At 40.0% G+C, this 17,590-nt stretch overlaps 2 protein-coding genes across 2 annotated transcripts in view; both read right to left on the bottom strand.

Moving 5' to 3' along the window:
* LOC104958650 (receptor-type tyrosine-protein phosphatase U-like) overlaps window positions 1–17,590 on the bottom strand; it is a 71,374-nt gene that overhangs the window by 5,626 nt on the left and 48,158 nt on the right. The window contains exons 4-6 of the mRNA XM_010786412.1: window positions 12,785–13,108; window positions 9,105–9,214; window positions 2,234–2,435 (exon numbers count right to left, since the gene is read on the bottom strand). Coding sequence (XP_010784714.1) covers window positions 2,234–2,435; window positions 9,105–9,214; window positions 12,785–13,108 — 636 coding nt within the window. The remainder of the gene's footprint in view (window positions 1–2,233; window positions 2,436–9,104; window positions 9,215–12,784; window positions 13,109–17,590) is intronic.
* The window catches only part of ankfn1b (ankyrin repeat and fibronectin type III domain containing 1b), an 84,914-nt gene that overhangs the window by 42,759 nt on the left and 24,565 nt on the right, over window positions 1–17,590 (bottom strand). The window lies entirely within an intron of this gene.

Genomic DNA, 17,590 nt, shown 5'->3' with positions numbered 1-17,590 from the left:
GTGCTTTGTTTTTGCATTTTATTGCTCGAAATGGAGTCGAAAGAGATGAGTTTTCAGTCTGCGCCGGAAGATGTGTAAGCTTTCTGCTGTCCTGATGTCAATGGGGGGAGCTCATTCCACCATTTTGGAGCCAGGATAGAAAACTGACGTGTTTTTGCTGAAGGCAACTTGGGTCCCCCTCGTATCACACGGCAAACTCAAAACATTTTAACTTAAAAAACTATTTCCATCACACATTGGATCACCAGGAATCTGTATCTCTCAGGGCTTGTAGCTTCTTGACAGATTAACATAAAAAATGTTGTTTTAAGAATTTCAACAACACAGACAGCTTGAAATAGCTTCTACAATCATCCACACACCCGACTTGCTCCGACTATTTTCCTTATGGGAGAACATCAGAATAGCATGTGATGTTTCATCTGAGTAAACACAATTAGTGGAACAGCTCGCAGATACCCATTTGTAGATGAGAGTGTTTCTCGTTCCCCACAGACTCATCTCCCAGACCAATCTCCAGATCCATACCGCCAACCTTTTCTCTCGCAAACACGGCTCCTCTCATTTCTGAGCCGCTGCGAAGCCTTTGAATCGTAAACACAGACTCGGTTTGAATCTGAACAAAGCGGTTTTCACCCCGAAAAATACGAACATTTGCTGTTCACTATAATACAGGTCTGATGTCGTCCAAAGAAGGCAACGTGCGTCTGAAAGCTGTTTGTGCTGAGGCAAAATTAAGATAATTTCTATAATTTAAACATATATGCGCAATTTAATCAAAAGCTCTTCAAAGGAGGAAATTACGAGTTGTTACGAAGTCGTCTTTGCCATTATCTGCAAATCCTTAAAACACTTTTAGAAGGAAAATTAAGTCCCACATTATTTGCATGCTATTTATGTGAGGGCGATTTAAGACCACCCTGTCTGGCATCCTTTGCAAAATATTAATTCAATGACGGCAGCACTGATCCAGGTTTTCTGTAACTTTCTGCAGTTCCCTTCAGTGTTTACTTCCTGTCTGTCTTTTTCTACTATTCCCGTTAGTGTTTACTTCCTGTCTGTCTTCTTCTGCTGTTCCCTTCAGTGTTTACTTCCTGTCTGTCTTCTTCTGCTGCTGTTCCCTTCAGTGTTTACTTCCCGTCTGTCTTCTTCTACTACTATTCCTGTTAGTGTTTACTTCCTGTTTTTCTTCTTCTGCTGATGTTAGTGTTTACTTCCTCTCTGTTTTCTTCTGCTGTTCCCTTTAGTGTTTACTTCCTGTCTGTCTTCTTCTTCTGCTGCTGTAAGTGTTTACTTCCTGTCTGTCTTCTTCTGCTGTTCCCTTTAGTGTTTACTTCCTGTATGTCTCCGTCTGCTGTTCCCTTTAGTGTTTACTTCCTGTCTGTCTAGTTCTGCTGCTCCCTTTAGTGTCTACGTTATGTCTGTCTTCTGCTGTTCCCTTTAGTGTTTACTTCCTGTCTGTGTTCTTCTGCTGTTCCCTTTAGTGTTTACTTCCTGTATGTGTTCTTCTGCTGTTCCCTTTAGTGTTTACTTCCTGTCTGCCTTCTTCTGCTGTTCCATAGTGTCTACTTCCTGTCTGTCTTCTTCTGCTGTTCCCTTTAGTGTTTACTTCTCGTCTTTCTTCTTCTGCTGTTCCCTTCAGTGTTTATTTGTTTATTTGTCTCTCTTTCTACAGATTGATATGACCTCACATAGTCCTATAACCACAATGTCCTTAGCACAGTCTGTTATCGAGAAGTAACAGACCGCTCGCTGAATGTTCATTCTGACCAATCAGAACTGAGATTCAACTAAGCTGTGTAATAAAAGCAAATGACTGCATTGTTTCAATTTTGGCACCATTCTTTGATCTTCCTATTTCATATATCCTTTATTTAACCAGGTAAAAGTCTCATTGAGATTAAAATCTCTTTTTCAAGAGCGACCTGGCCAAGAAGGGCAGCATGAACAAAGTTACAACAGATAAAACACAGACAATACAGACAGACGAGCAATCAAATTGAACAATGGATACTTGTTCTCTGTCCTTTAAGATGGACTTGAATGTCACCGTAGTGATCAAATCTGAGAGTTTCAGCTCCTTCTGTATATTATTCCAAGCAGAAGGGGCAGTATATTTAAAAGCTTTTTTTAAATGAAATCTTGGGAGCGCAGGCCATATATACTTTGTTTTTTACACATATATGTGCACTGCTCAATTACTCACACACCACTATACACAGCAACGTCTTACCAGAGATATTGGTGGTGATTTCGGTGAGCGCCGTCTGCCCGAACCCCTTGGCAGTTCGGGCTCGGACCGACACCAGGTAGGTGGTCCCAGGATGCAGACCGGAGAACATGTGGTAGGTCTCGTTCCTTAGCTTGGACACCGTACGGCGGGGACCTGGCACGTTGATACCCGGGTCTGAAGACTCAATACTCTGGTAGCTGATCTGGAAACACGGAAAAGATGAGACAGTATTACAGCAGCTCTGAGAAGTTATAGAATGATGCTCAATTCTAATGATTATCAAAATGCTAATTAGTTTAATGTGTATCATGATTATTATCAAAGTTTAGCAAGTAAGGATGCTAACCAATGTACAAGTGAAGCTGAGGCTGATGGAAATGAGAATAGTATTTTACGTATTTGATTAGAAAACATAGTATGAGACATATTCAGATCATGACCTGATGATGCCGCTAGATAAATATATTGGAAATAAACAACTCTGTACCTAATTGATGGACCGTGCCATGCCCAATTTCGTCAGATTTAAGGAACCAACATCCCATAGTTTGAGCCACGGATGAAAGAAGTATGATATTTAATTTGTTTTCTGCAGGCTTCGTGTTGGGCTACTTTAAAAAGCCAGTCTCTGAAATGTCTTTTGAGCCACAAGCCCTGCAAGGAGGCAGAGCTTAAAGAGCCTGTGACACGATTTTCCCCCATCATCCAAACCCATCAATTTGAGTAAATATTGTCCCCTTGAAAACCGTTACTGAACTGATTTTGGATATTTGTATTTTGATAACCATTAATCTGCCCTTCAATGTTGACCATTTCCTGGATCTTCTCGGGGATTCTTCAAGTCCCGCCAAATTATGGGTGACGTCAATGCGGGCACAGCGCTCCAGCTGCACCGTTCAGGATCCCAGCATCTGCATGTAAACGCACGATGGCGCACACAGCAGCAAGCTCAGACAGCGATGACAGTTTAATTTTGAACGTGTCTGAGAGCTCATATGAGGCTGAAGGATCGGTTTATTTTGTATCTGTTAGAAATTTAGGAATTAGGTGCGTCAATATGGGTGATCATACGGTCATGTAGCCAGTGGTGGACTGGGACTAAAAATCAGCCCGGGACTCTCGACCGGCCCACTTCGGTACCACTAGTAAATTGTCAACGGGGGGAGTGGGGGATGTGCTAGTGACTTATCCGACCGGCCCACNATGTCCCACCCCTTAACCTATCCCCCCAAACGTCTAAAAAAACAATTTGTTTGGAGAGCTATGCCAATTGGAAAGCGCAAGTATCATGTAATGATGTCACAATGTTTCAGGCAGGGGGGAGTGTGGGAAAGAAACTCCCTCTGGAAGTGAACTTGACATTTTAGCCTCTTGCAGACCATCTTACATGCACCAAACATCTGGATCTGTAATTAATAGCAACTAATCAAGCAATGTTAGCCTCAACCTCTTAACCCCCTTCTCCAGCGGGGAAAACACTGATTAAGCACAGTCTGTCGTGAGACAAAGAACTCCCATGGATCCCATGTTACACACAACACCTCCAAACTCTTTTTTTGTTTGATTGAGAGACCCCTCGTGGCAAGAAAATTCCACAATTGTGCCGTTTGAGAAAGATTGCATAAAAACAGAAGGAATGGAAGCAAGGAGACATCACTGGAGAAGGACATTTCTCGCCAGATTGTCCACACAGATGATTGAACTGCAAACATGTACAGTATGTGGGATAGAGATGACTCGACAGCACAATATATTGGAAAACGCCATTTGAGTATTTATTCCATATCCTTGATATCCAGACGGCAACTGCAAAAAAGCTCTGACATGTTAACTAGTTAACAAAAAAAAAAGAGCCAGAACTAGTTAACAAAAACAAAAAAAAAAAAAAAAAAAAAATAATGGCATACCATTTGTCTGCACTAAGTTAACTAGCAGCACCCAGAATCCCTCACTGGTTTAACTAGTAAAGGCAAAAGGTTTCACTTAGTTAAATAGTTGACGCCTCTTTGACCTTACTAGTTAATAGTGGGCTCAAAATGTATACAACGTTAACTAGTGGAACCCTTTGCCATTTGGCTAGTTAACTAAGTGAGAATGCATTGAATTCAAACCTAGTGAACTAAGTGACGCTTAAATGTCTCACTAGTAGTACTAGTGGTCCCAAATGTGCACTAGTCACACTAGTTGCACAGAATGGTAATTGAGGAGGAGGGGAAATAATGCATCGAGGTCCTCCTAATTGGCCCCTAAGCTATAGAGCGCAACCCAGCCTAAATAGTTTCTTTAAGAGCTTAAATACATCTGTGTTTTAAAATACAGTCATATGACCATATTTACTAAAATATAAAACAAAAGTATTTTTGTAATTATGATCATATGATTGTATATCAAGTTAGGTAAGAACATTGAAGACTTTAACATTTGAAAGTTGCCTTAGGATTGCAGACAGGAACAGGGACGTGCACAGACATTTGGAGGGGCTATTGCTCTAAACTGGAAAAAGGGCCTCCCCCCGAAAAAAAACTTAAGACCTTTTGAAAATTGTAACTTGTTTTTAATGTGAAAGAAACCAAAGGATTTTTACATCAACTAAATTGAACAGTAATTCACATCATAACAAAATAAGCTAAGGTGACTACTTGCATTCGGTGACTTGATTTTAAAAATGTTTTGCGGTCCATATCTCATTAAAATATCTAATGTTAGTAACTATTAAAGATAAAATGGGGACAATTCTGTTCTAATGTAGTTTGACCATTGTAACTGCTGTGCAGGACATACTGATAAAATAGGGCCTCTAACTAATTAGGCTACCTTAAATAAACTCACTAATTAATGAAACCAGTTCAATTCACATTATTCTTATTCTTATCATTCTTTATGAGCGCAGTGACGGTAAGGTATCTAATTACTTATTTATTTAGTATTCCATAACTTAATAACAGAGATGGTCAAACTAAAGTGGTAGAGACATGGCAGAAATCCTACAATGAAGCGGGACATTGAACTGTTCACCCGTGAGAGGGCAATCAAGAAAAGAGAGCGAGCGGCCCCGTTGAGGGAGGTTACAGATGAAAAGACACACAATAACAACAAGTAGGCTATATTTAGGTATCAAGAGGAAGTAAAGTCCCCTGGTTTGTCCCTTATACCCTAACTGCCATGAGACAACTCAAAATTAAGTTTCCAAAATCCGACACTGAGGTGGTCTTAATGCACCGGCAGATGACAGCGCTGACAAAGTGTGTTTCCCGCAGCGAGACGCTACAATACTAATTGTGGGCTCATCATGTTGATTCGGCCACAACAGAAAAAACAAAAACAAACTCTCGCTCTCTCTAGAGCGGCAGGTCAGCCAAAAATGCCAAACGGGCCGTTGCCCGGGCAACATTAGCCCGTACCTGTGCACGTCCCTGGTCAGATGTATGCAAATGACTCAAGGTGAACATTTTCTTTATCTACACACCTCAAGGCTTTTGCAAGACAAGGGAAGGTTTAAAGGGCGCTATTATGCTCACTTTTAAGTCCGTAATTATATTCAGTGTCTCTACTGTGACATGTCTCCATGGTTTAATGTGCAAAAAGCTCTTTATTTTTCTCATACTGCCTGTGCTGCAGCACCTCTTTTCACCCTCTGTCTGAAACCAGAGCCCAGTCTGCTCTGATTGGTTATGATGTATACCGCAGCTTATCTTATTTATTCGCATTGCAGTCGACATTGAGGTAATCCATACTTAATGGAAAGTAATCAGGTTTCTTTCAGATTTTGATAGTTACATTTTTTACCGGGAAACTAGTCATTGTAAGTGAATCTTTATGGTTTATTGCACTTTTCAAATTTTCTTTAGACGTAACCGTCAGCTAAATGCAATGTACTGTAATGTAAAGTAAAGTAAAGTAACCCTCCCAACCCTGTAGATAGTTTAGGAAAATCTTGAAGCATCCTCCTCAAAAAAAATACTGCCTGATACTTTTAAAGTGATAATTACCTCAGAAATCCTGATTTGCACATTCAGAACAGAAGTGTTTGAAGCTAATCTGGATTCAGAGTGAAGTGACATCACCTGTCAATTCCTCACCTCGTTCCTCACCTCTCTCTCACTTTTGAATGGAAACTAAGGCGCTTTTACAGTACTTTTCCCTTTTAGTTCCGATAGTTCCTCGGATTTTGCGTTCAAACCAAAACTGAGATCGTAGTTCATGAGACATGTTCCCCCCTTTTTAGTAGGGGTGGGCGGATCGATCCCAAAATATCGATACTTCCGATATTACGTTACGTTTCAAAATATCGATACTAGAGCCAATAGGATCGATACTTTTATACTTTTTTTTTCCCGTCTCCTCTACTCGTCAATTTCTTAAAAAAACTATGCGCAGACGAACACAAGTATATGCTCTTTTCTTCTCTCTCCACTTCTGTCCTCCTCTCCTCGAGGCTCGCGCACGCGCAGCGCGCTCCCTGCCTGAATTCCGATTATCAAGCTGACAGCAGCAGCCAGCGACTCGCGAGTGCAACACACACACGTGCATGATGGCTGAGAGAAAGAGCAGCGTTGTGTGGAGCAATTTCACAACTGGCAAAACTTAGCGAACTGTGATGTGTGCAAGAAGACAGTTCGCTACTCTGGCCACTTTGTATTGTTATTTTTCATGTTTGCACTTTAAATTTGCAAAAGTAAAACGTTTATTTGTCTATCAAATCTGTCCTGTCTTTATTCATGAAAATGAATTCAGATTTAGTCTATTTATGATGCTTTCAGCTCAAAAATCATGCCATGCAGCTCTCCCATATGAAAGTACATAAGACGCTTTTCATTTAAAAAAGTATCGGTATTGATATCGGTATTGATATCGGTATCGGCGATACTGGCCCTGAAATACTTGGTATCGGATCGAATCCAGAGGTTGTGGTATCGCCCACCCCTACTTTTTAGTGCCTGCTAGAGAGCAGGTACTTTCCTGTAGAGAAAAAAGTTCCAATTTCTGATTGGCTGGGCAAATTGCATACCACGCCCCGTAAAACTCGGAAAGGTTTTGTGAATCCGCCATTGTATTTGCTGGCATTAGCATTATTAGCATTAGCCCCGCGTACCAACGGAGAGAGACTAACTTATGGCAACACAAAATAAAACATGGGAGCGGTGGAGATGAGGAGGTGTCGGCGTTCTGGCGATTTACTCGGACGGCTTCTACTGAAGCAGTATACGCCGTGAAGTTGTTTGCGGCCTGCCATTAAACCCAAAGCAGAAGAAGAAGAAGTGACGTCAGCGGCTCATTTGCGTAATCTTCCCTCATGGACTTATTCCGGTGTGAACGCGATCTGCTCTTTAGTTCCATCATGGGGGAACTAAGTGCTGGGAACTAAGTACGGCAAAGTGCTTGGTGTGAAAGTGGCTCTAGTGTCTCTAAAGCCATGGCGGTCTACCTCACATGTAAGCACAGAAAAAGCTGCAAAGCCCTCACTACAGCACAAAGGTCTACGGTTGATATTGGGGCCATCAATAATGAATTAGAAACAATTAAAGGTGCCCCCTTGTGGAGGCTTCTCGTAGGCAAATAAGTAATTAGAGCGGTTGTCCCCCATGTAATTACAGCCTGGAGTCTGAGCCCGGTTCATTACCATGTGAACGTGAACAGTAAATCCAGTGAACCGTGGAAAGTGGGTCCACTCCTCTCAAGTGGCTCGAGTTATGCTACCAGCGTTCGGGCGAGAACCAGAATAAAACAAGCCGTGGGGAAATCATAGAGTATTTTAAGTGAGCAGAGGAGAGTTTTCCTTACTTTGAGTCATTGTAGTGATTAAAAAATATATATAGACAGCGAAGAATAAAGTATGTGTACACCTGGAGAGGATTAGTGTGTGATGTGAAAGAGGCATTTGGATTTTTGTTGCATGACAAACAAGATTTTCTTTGGTAATGATAGTAAAAAATAGTTCATTTAAATTTGAGCTCGTGCAGTACTCATAGTTTTATTTGTACCATTCATTTATTCCATGACCGATTTACTATTCGTATTTCGTTTGTTTGATTTTTCTTCTACTATTATAGCTTTTATTATTCCTTTGGTTAAATAGTAAAATGAAAAATACTTGAATTTCTTCTATGTTATTCCTCTGGTTGAACAGTATTCATACCATCAAAAATCTATTTTTCCAAACTTGTTTATTCTTTACATTTTATTCCTTAAAGTGGACCTATCATGCTATATTTGAATAATATAGTATAGGACCATACCTATATAAGGCATATTTACACTTTTTATTTTTCAAAATACCAAACAGATCATGCATTTTAGCCATTCCTCATTTTGCTCAATTTAACACTGTCTTTGCATGGGCTGATTCTGTGAGAACAGCACCATCTACAGGCCTGGCATATGTACTACAGCGTCTCCAGCGCTTTCCAACGGCAATGTCCGTGGCTGTCTCCTCCTGATTGGTGGAGTTGGCCCAATAGCCGTAGCGCCACTTTTGTGACTTCATAGAAGTGTTCAAATCTGGATCAGTCTGTATCAGATCCGTTGCAGACCCTTTTTTAGAGATTTGGGTATGGAGGAAAATAGAGAGGGTTGGGTTTTCTGACACTTGGTGAGTTCCCTGGAACACCGGGGACACATATTCATGTATACAAGACGTACAAAAGTGCATTTTGCATGATAGGTCACCTTTAAATAGTTTTAAAAATGTTTTTTAAATTATCCGATTATTTTCACATAATACATATTTATTTAATTGTACTCCTTTGGTTAAATAGTTAAAAATGATTGTATGAAGTGTATATAATAAAATATAAATGTATGAAGTGACAACACTCATAACTTAAAATTCCTGCAATTAACTATAAAATAAAAAAATAATAAAATGCCCTACCTCGTACTGCGTGATGAGGCCGTTGGGCTCCACAGGCTCCTCCCACTTAAGGAAGATCATGTCATCGAGCGGTGTGAAGGTCAGCGACTCCGAAGCGATGCCTCCAGGAACTGAAAGAAAACACAAACCTCAGAAACAAACAATTTGTCCTCTGTCAATGGACTCTCACGGGGGCATACCGGGGGGGTTTCAACACCTTTGACAGAGCGAAAAGGCACCAGGCCGAGGAGGAGGAGGAAGGTGGTGAAAGGAAACGGTGCTCTAACCCTCGGGATGAATTGAGATTCTGGCTCCTCCAGTCTGATAACAGAGCACCGCGTCCTGCAGCATGACACTCCATTTTTCTTCTTTAGCACCTTACTGACAGGAAAACAGCGCAGTGATCCAACCCGTGAACCGGCTCAGCAGCTCTCTGCATTTTTTTTATCTTAATGAGATGCATCTCCTTAAAGAACCTCTTTTTTTTTTGGTGCCAAGTTGCTGCAGAGTTGACTATAAAACTCTGAGGATAAATGATGGTTCCTCAGAGGGTTGTTGGCTCCGAGGGCCCAGCGGTAACACTTAGTGATAATAGTCTTCCAGCATTAACACGACAGAAAATATAAATTAAGCCCAAGCTGAGAGAGCTGTCTGTGGTAAAACGTCTGATTTATGCATGCGTGGAAAAATTATTATTATTTCAAAAATAAACCCAGGCACACAGGTGTCTTTGAATGAGTCATAAATAATGTGAAAAGATATTCAGGAAGATATAGAAATTAAAGATAAGAAAAACATGCTGAATAAAGGGAGAGTGCCTCATATAATTAGCAAAACTACCCTTTAACAATATGACTTTTTGGTTAAAGGGGCATACTTGCCAACCTTTAGACCTCAGAAATCGGGACCAATGCAAAGTTGGGGGGAGGGGGGGGTGCTAGTGGATCGCCGGAGCTGTTAGATTAACATTAACATGCTTATTGTAGTTGTAAGTGCACTGCCTTGCGGCCTGTAGCACCGTCCTTGATGGAGCATATGTGTGGGCTGGACCTGTATTTTACAGGAAAGGAGTGAGTAGTTGTCGATTCTTGTTCTGTTTTCTGTGAATATCTGCCTCACCCGCTCAGACTTTGAGTTGCGCGCGCTACTAAAGAGACGTGTTACCATGGAAACCAAACAATGGCGTAGCTGTATTAAAGTCCGAGTGGAAACAGTCGTGTGTAAATCTGATTTTGTCAGAAATCGGGAGAAATATGACCCCGGGAGGAAACCGGGAGAAGGCAATGAAATCGGGAGTCTCCCGCGAAAATCGGGAGGGTTGACAAGTAGGGCCTGATTATTAAGTCACAAAGGAATACTATTTTAACATTGTTAGGGGCTTTACAACTACATTTTAGGGCTGCCATTGTTGTTCTTAATAAGTGTTGAATATTCCCGGCAAACAAACTGGATATAACTGACTTTTTGGATCATAATTCTAAAGCTCACGTCCGTCTCTCTTACAAAAATATTCAGCTAACGTGCAGATGTGTTTACAACATGTGTGATTTAAACAATTTAGATTTAGTCTGATGCCCTGCCAGACTTTAGCAGCATTCCCAGATTTAAAAAAACAAACAGGAAAGCAAAATGTCATCATCAAAAACACTGTAAATCTTTTGTTGTGAATTGTGCCTTTGCTGTTGTTTATTATGGATTTTACTCTATTGACATATTTGTGCGCTAGATTTTGAAAATACACAACCGGAAAAACCGCTTGACGTCATGCGGTTCCCGGTACAAACAAATGGAAAGTGAGAAATCTCCAACGAGGCGTTCTGGGGCAGCATAGACAGGTCTTTTCTTACTCGCTACAGGGTGTACTTTGAGGGTTTGTGACTCTGCAGACCATTAACATGCAGAAAAAGCTACATAACACACAAGGGGACGGGTAATAACCAGAAAAGCATGACATGGGACCTTTAAAGCAAATCAATTTTGAAGCTACAATACAAATATTTCTTTTGTCATCCACTGGGTCGAGATCTCCCTCAATTACATGGAAAAGTCTTGTTATTCGCCAGAACAAAAAGTATTTGACCTTCTGTGCTTCCACTCTCTGGGCATTTGCATTAAAATGTGCCTATCTGCTGGTGTACAAGGGGAAATATTAATACAAAGATAAGCAAATTAATTTCACCATTTTGCTGCCGGCCGCAGCCCGTGCTGATTAATTTTCCTCTGCTCTCCATTTAAAAGGCCGATCTTCTGTTTAGCTGATCCAGCTTCTTTTGCAAGTCAATATGTGTTTATGTTATGCTGCTACTGGATGACTAAAGGCATGGATTTGTGTTAAGCAGTGCACAATAATTATGTGAGCAAGCAATGAATACGAGAAATTCAAGGAGTTGACAATAGAGAGCTTCAGTGCATACATAAAAGAATCATCATGCAAAAAAATACTGTGAACCTTGCACAATCTCTTATCTATATTTTCCCACTACTGTTCTCTTTTCGACTTAAAATTCGGATTTAATGCCCATATTTTATTTTTCACAGTAACAGGTCTTACTACTTTACCTACTTTCTGGGGATTTTTTATACTGTATGTGTTAATGTTATAATAGTTTAAAAAATATCTGTTATAATAATTCTTTACTTGTTCCTCTTTGGTGACCTAATTCATCACGTTGTGTTTATATATGGAAATTCTTTGTGTGAATTTACTTAGCAATAACCCTGATATTGCCTCGTATTCTCCACATTAAGGTTGCACAAAATAAATAGATATTTTATTCATTCGTTTTATATGAGTCATAATCAGCTTGCTGTCTGGATAAGTTTGATTATTAGCCTCATTAATGAAGACTGCACCACTCTATGTTGCACAGTTTAGCGCCATATCAAGAGGTGGGAAGTAGTGGAGTACAAATACTTAGTTACTGTACTTAAGTACATTTTTCTGGTAGCAGTACTTTACTCCACGACTTATTTTTCTGATGACTTTTTACTTTTACTTCTTACATGTTGAACACAAATACCTGTACTTTCTACTTCTTACATGTTGAACTCAAATACCTGTACTTTCTACTTCTCACATTTTGAACCCAAATACCTGTACTTTCTACTTCTTACATGTTGAACACAAATACCTGTACTTTCTACTTCTTACATGTTGAACACAAATACCTGTACTTTCTACTTCTTACATGTTGAACACAAATACCTGTACTTTCTACTTCTTACATGTTGAACCCAAATACCTGTACTTTCTACTTCTCACATTTTCCAAACAGGCTGGCTCCTTTAGTTTGAATGTGTGTTTGGTGGCGTGATCATTATTATTTAGAGTCATTGCGTGCCTATTGATTTGAACACGATCCGCGTATCCATCATTTCCTGGTCTTCTCTAAAGAAGAGGGACCAATGGAAATGTTGTCATGTTGCCGTTGTTCAGCATGGAAACATTCATTAGCTAACAATGACATTATTGTTCTATTAATATAAAGGGAGGTCAGGTACTCTTTAAAACAGCTGCAAGTTATGGGTACTTTTTACTTAAGTTCATTTCCACATTTCAAACTTCCACCAAGTTTAGTCAGTACTTCTACTTTTCCCAGAGTATTTTTAAACACGAGTATCTGTACTTCTACTTGAGTAAAGGATGTGTGTACTTTTGCCCTCTCTGGCCGTATCTTTTCACAATAAAAACCTCCACTCACTGTCCTCCTCCGTCTGGAAGGTGACCTCCCGGCTCTCCCTCTTGCCCTCGGGGTTGGCGAGGGCCAGGCGGATGTGGACGGAGCGGAAAGGCGGCAGGTCTCTGAGGGTGAAGCGGGACGTGTTGCGCTCCACGGACAGGCACTCTCTGACGGTGGCGTTGTTGCCCCCGCCGCCCCCCCCGGTGGGCATGGAGTAGCGGTAGCACAGCGACAGGGTGTAGGTGTGGCAGCGCGTCAGGTTATATCCCAGAGGCTCCCACTGCAGGGCCAGCTGCCTCGGCTGGATCTCTGCAGCCGTCAGACCCCGCAAGGCACGCATCGGCTCTGAGGGGGGACAGGAAGCAGAAACATATCAATAAACTGCAAACAGTGAGGTCATACTAACCGATATTATACAGTACGTAAATATATACAGTATGTATTAGTTTTTGTTTATTTTTTGTATTTTAGTTTTACATTATGTACAATGCCTCATTTACTTGCTATTTTAGCAGAACAATTTAACAATATAGGATCAATAAGTTTATGTAATCTAATCTATATTTTAACTTTTGGGGTTTTCTTAAGTATATTTGCAGGTCAAAAATGCAGATTTTTCCAACAACAACCAATATATCGTCTAATGCAGGGGTGTCAAACTCAACTTCTTTGCGGGCCACATTAGCATTATGGTTGCACTCAAAGAGCCGGTTGTAACTTTAAAACTATATAAATATACATATATAAATATATAAGAAATACAACATAATGTATTATATTACATTATTGGCTCTGCATTGGATTATTATCAGTTCTCGTAATAACTCCATAAATAACTACGTCTGAAAGCAGAAGTCTAGGGCACATAATTGAAAGCAAATATTCAACAATTACACCAATTGTATTGTATATTACATTACTTGCAAGCTCTTGTGAGCCACATAAAATGAGGTTTCGCGCATGTATTCCTATTTTATCTGTTACATTAAATTTCAACGTTTCATTAATTCTCTACAATGTGAAGCGAATTTAAGAAATATTCTAAGAAATATTGAACAAATTAGGCTTTTTAAAGGTTTTTCTTGTTACAAAAACGTAATACTGTATGTTCCATGTGTTGATAAAGACTGTGAGAAACAAGAAAAGCTAGGAGGACATCGATTTGAGATTATAATGTAGCATAAACTATCCCAAGGTCAAGAATAAACTTCAAAACCCACATCATTATTTACAGTCTATGAGTAACATTATGAAACAAGATAATCTTTTTTATAGCAGCATTAACCTGCCACTTGGGGACAGAGGAACACGCTGTAAAAGCATTTGTCATGTTATAAACATTTTATGGGGAACGTATTAGCAAGCAGCTGCGTTCATTAGCGTTAGCATTCATTGGGATACGTGAGGTATCTCCCAAGAGGACGTGACTGGAGATGTTTGGGCACTTTTCTGCCACTGTATGTGACATATAAGACAATACATGATGAAACTATCAGACATTGAACACAAATAAATGTGTTGTTTAACCAGTTGAGCTCCGAGCCTGTTTTTCAGGTCTCAAAAATGACATTCCCAGAACAAATGACCATATCTTCCCTTCTAAAAGGGGTAAATTAATAATCTTTCTTCTCAAAGCAATGATAAATCGGTGAGTTGGATGTAGAAATGTCAGAATCAATATAGATGTTTTTATTTTAAAGTAAATTCAGATTGAACATAGTAAAAAAAAATGTAAATTATAGTGTCCGTCCAAAAAAAAAACATTACTTATAGTGAAAACCACCCTTGAATGATGGGATAGTAGACTAAAAGCTTTAGGAATCCAAACTATAACATATAATAAGTACCCTGTATCAATATTGATGCAAAACAAGTGACATTTGACCTTTTTAGAGAGATTTAGCACAAAAAAAACACTTCTGGGGTCATTTAGGTGCATTTTCGATATCTATGGCCCCCCTCGGTCGATTTTGATGATTGACATCTCTTTTGAACCGTTAGAGCCAATAGAATCGAAGGGAAAGTTCCTAAAATCCATCTAAACATTACCCATTGGTGAATGAGTGCTGCGTAGCCAGAATGACCCGGATCCGGAAGCTGTCATCATACACTCTGGTATCATAGCAGCTAATATGAAAGTGTCTACCGTTTCATGTTTTGTAGTAGCTTTTGCATTTGATGTAGAGTAGAAGAAATTATATTAAAATATTACCTACATATTTATTAAATAAAAGGTAAGAATAGCAAGTAAAAAAAACCTGAAAAGCCAAATATCTTTTCCTGGAGATTTTCTAATAAGATGCAAATGTAATCTTAAGTATCTACTATGCACTAGTAGTCAAATGTACTTACACAAACTGAAATGTGACTGATGATTCCCTTTAGTAACAAACACTTACAAACTTTAAGTAGATCTTGCTTGAAACATCGGTTGTTACATTTACTTAGAATTTCTGCGTGGAAATTGTTACCTAGGTTTTTCTAAGTAAATGTTTTTTCAGTGTATAATAAGTTTGTTTTTAAGTTCAAGGGGATGAGACGCTGGTTCTGTTTGTGTTGTCGATGTTTTTTTTTAACCCAAAACTATCACCCAGTGCACTTTCAAAGAGAAAAATACTGATGGGAAATGCAGACAGCAACAGTTGCAGCTTCCTCTACAAACAGAGACCAGGAGGTTATAGAGGGGTGAATCTATGAACAAATAAAAGGGCCTTAGAGAACAGCACAAACATTTCTACTTCCCCATCTGAGTGTGGAAGAGCAGTGCACAGCCTTGGCAGAGACTCAAGCCTAATTACTGCTGTCATGTGTGAGAGCTGTGATTTCGGATGTCCCTGTCATGCAAAATGGACAAGAACACTGGGGGTTATTTCTGTCCTGCAGCCAGCCCTGGATGTTCAAGTGCATCGCTGAGACGTCAAATACACCGAGAGGAGGGTGAAGCTTTCGGCGTTTGGACGGGAAGAGCATGAGCTGCCGGAGTGGCTGCTTCACTTAACATAGATCAGAAGCTGCTGTGTAAATTAATTAAGCAAAGTCACGGAGGGGACATGAGCTCTGAGGGGACGAGACGAGAAGGCAATGTCCTTTAGAGTCCTTGCTAATCTGGAGATGTTTGCTCTGTCCCGAAAAGGATGAAACACTTTGGCTTGTTTTATGTTTGACATCTAATACTGATATACTTCCTATTTATTTGTTTACCAATCGTTTAAAAACCTTATATTTGACATTTAGGCAGTGGCCATCTTTGTTTCTTAGAACCAGAAGTTACAAAAGCCAGTAGTAGCCAAATGGTAAAAAAGACATGTAGGGGCTTTAAATGATAATGAATTATTTACTTTCATAAACTGAAAACAGACTGTGATATGGTTAAAGTTGTAAGGCATTAAAAGCATGGTAGCAACATTAAATCAGAAAGCAACAACGCCCCGAAGCATACCCTCCTTTATAATCAGTTTTACTCTTATTGGGACCATCATATATACTGAATTGAGACCCTAAGCTTATCAGACAAAGGTTTACTGAAGCAAAAGATCAACTGAGAAGTAGACTTCGATGGACTTCATTTTGAAACCAGAAATGATGCCTTCTGCCGTTTCTTTGAAATAAAGCACTTCATAGATTATGGCTAAAAGCTGCTTGTGTAATATAATGAATCAGTGATACAGTCAATACACTTGAAGCCAAGCAATTGAGCCAATCAACCCATCAGGAATATGCTTACTGAGGTAAGAAATCAAGTGAGACGTAGTAGGGTCATTTTCTTCTATACAGTATAAATGGTCTGTTAGGCGTGTAGAAGAGTACTCCTCCTGCTAGCCATTTGAAAACAAAGCACTTCTTCAGATATGTTGTTCACTGACCTAAAAATAGGGTGAGAAGTAGGGACATTTTCTCATAGACTTCTATAGAATCTGAATTATTTTCAGAGTCTCCTACTGCTTGCGTTTACAAATCATACACATGTAATGCAATCCATTTCTAACGGCCCGTCTACACTACAGGCATCAAAAAATCTTGAAGCTGGGCGTGTCTGAAGCTTGGCGATTTTTTGCGAGCAACGCGACCATCAACCAATCACATGAATCTCCCGCCCCCGACATACAAAGCAATAGCAATGTTAAAACGAAGTAAACTGGATATAAACTCTCCAAACAGGCGAAAAACCTACCAGTTTCACCCACTGTCTCTGCCACCTCCCTCCATGCCTGGTTCCTCCCGTTTGTATCCCGGTAAATAGTTCTGGTCGTAAAGAACCGGGTGATTTGCTACCGTAATATCTCGTTTGGAATATGAGGAAATGAACTGCGGTCTGGCTCTCCCAGCTTGCACGCGGTTTGATTGGCTAGCGCTTGCACTGGCGGGATTTGCATAAACGGGATTTGATTGGCTGATGCCAAGCATCGAGCCTCAAAAGTTGAACATTGTTCAACTTTTGATGCCGATAGATGCTCGTGATGCTTGCAAAGCCATGACATGCTCCCCACAATGCAGTTCGGCGAAGATTAAAAATCTTCTACGGCACCCCATTCAAGTGAATGGGCGAAGCGTTGAAAGAATTTTTCGATGCCTGTAGTGTAGACGGGCCGTAAGACCTCAGCCAAAACCTTCCTGTGGAAAAGTATCAATCACTCATGAAATTGTAAGGATGAAACACTTCGGCTGATTTGTGTTTGACATGTAATACTGAAAACTATAAATATTGACTGTGTAGTTGAAGTTAACTTAGTAATGTGTATTTTTATACCATGGTTTTATAACCTTAAGTTTGACATTTAGGCAGTGGCCATCTTTGTTTCTTAGAGCCAGAAGTTACAAAAGAGGGTG

This window comes from Notothenia coriiceps, unplaced genomic scaffold (assembly GCF_000735185.1).
Source record: "Notothenia coriiceps isolate Sejong01 unplaced genomic scaffold, NC01 NC01_scaffold00029158, whole genome shotgun sequence".
Lineage (NCBI taxonomy): Eukaryota > Metazoa > Chordata > Actinopteri > Perciformes > Nototheniidae > Notothenia > Notothenia coriiceps.
This window is presented reverse-complemented; position numbering and strand designations above follow the sequence as displayed.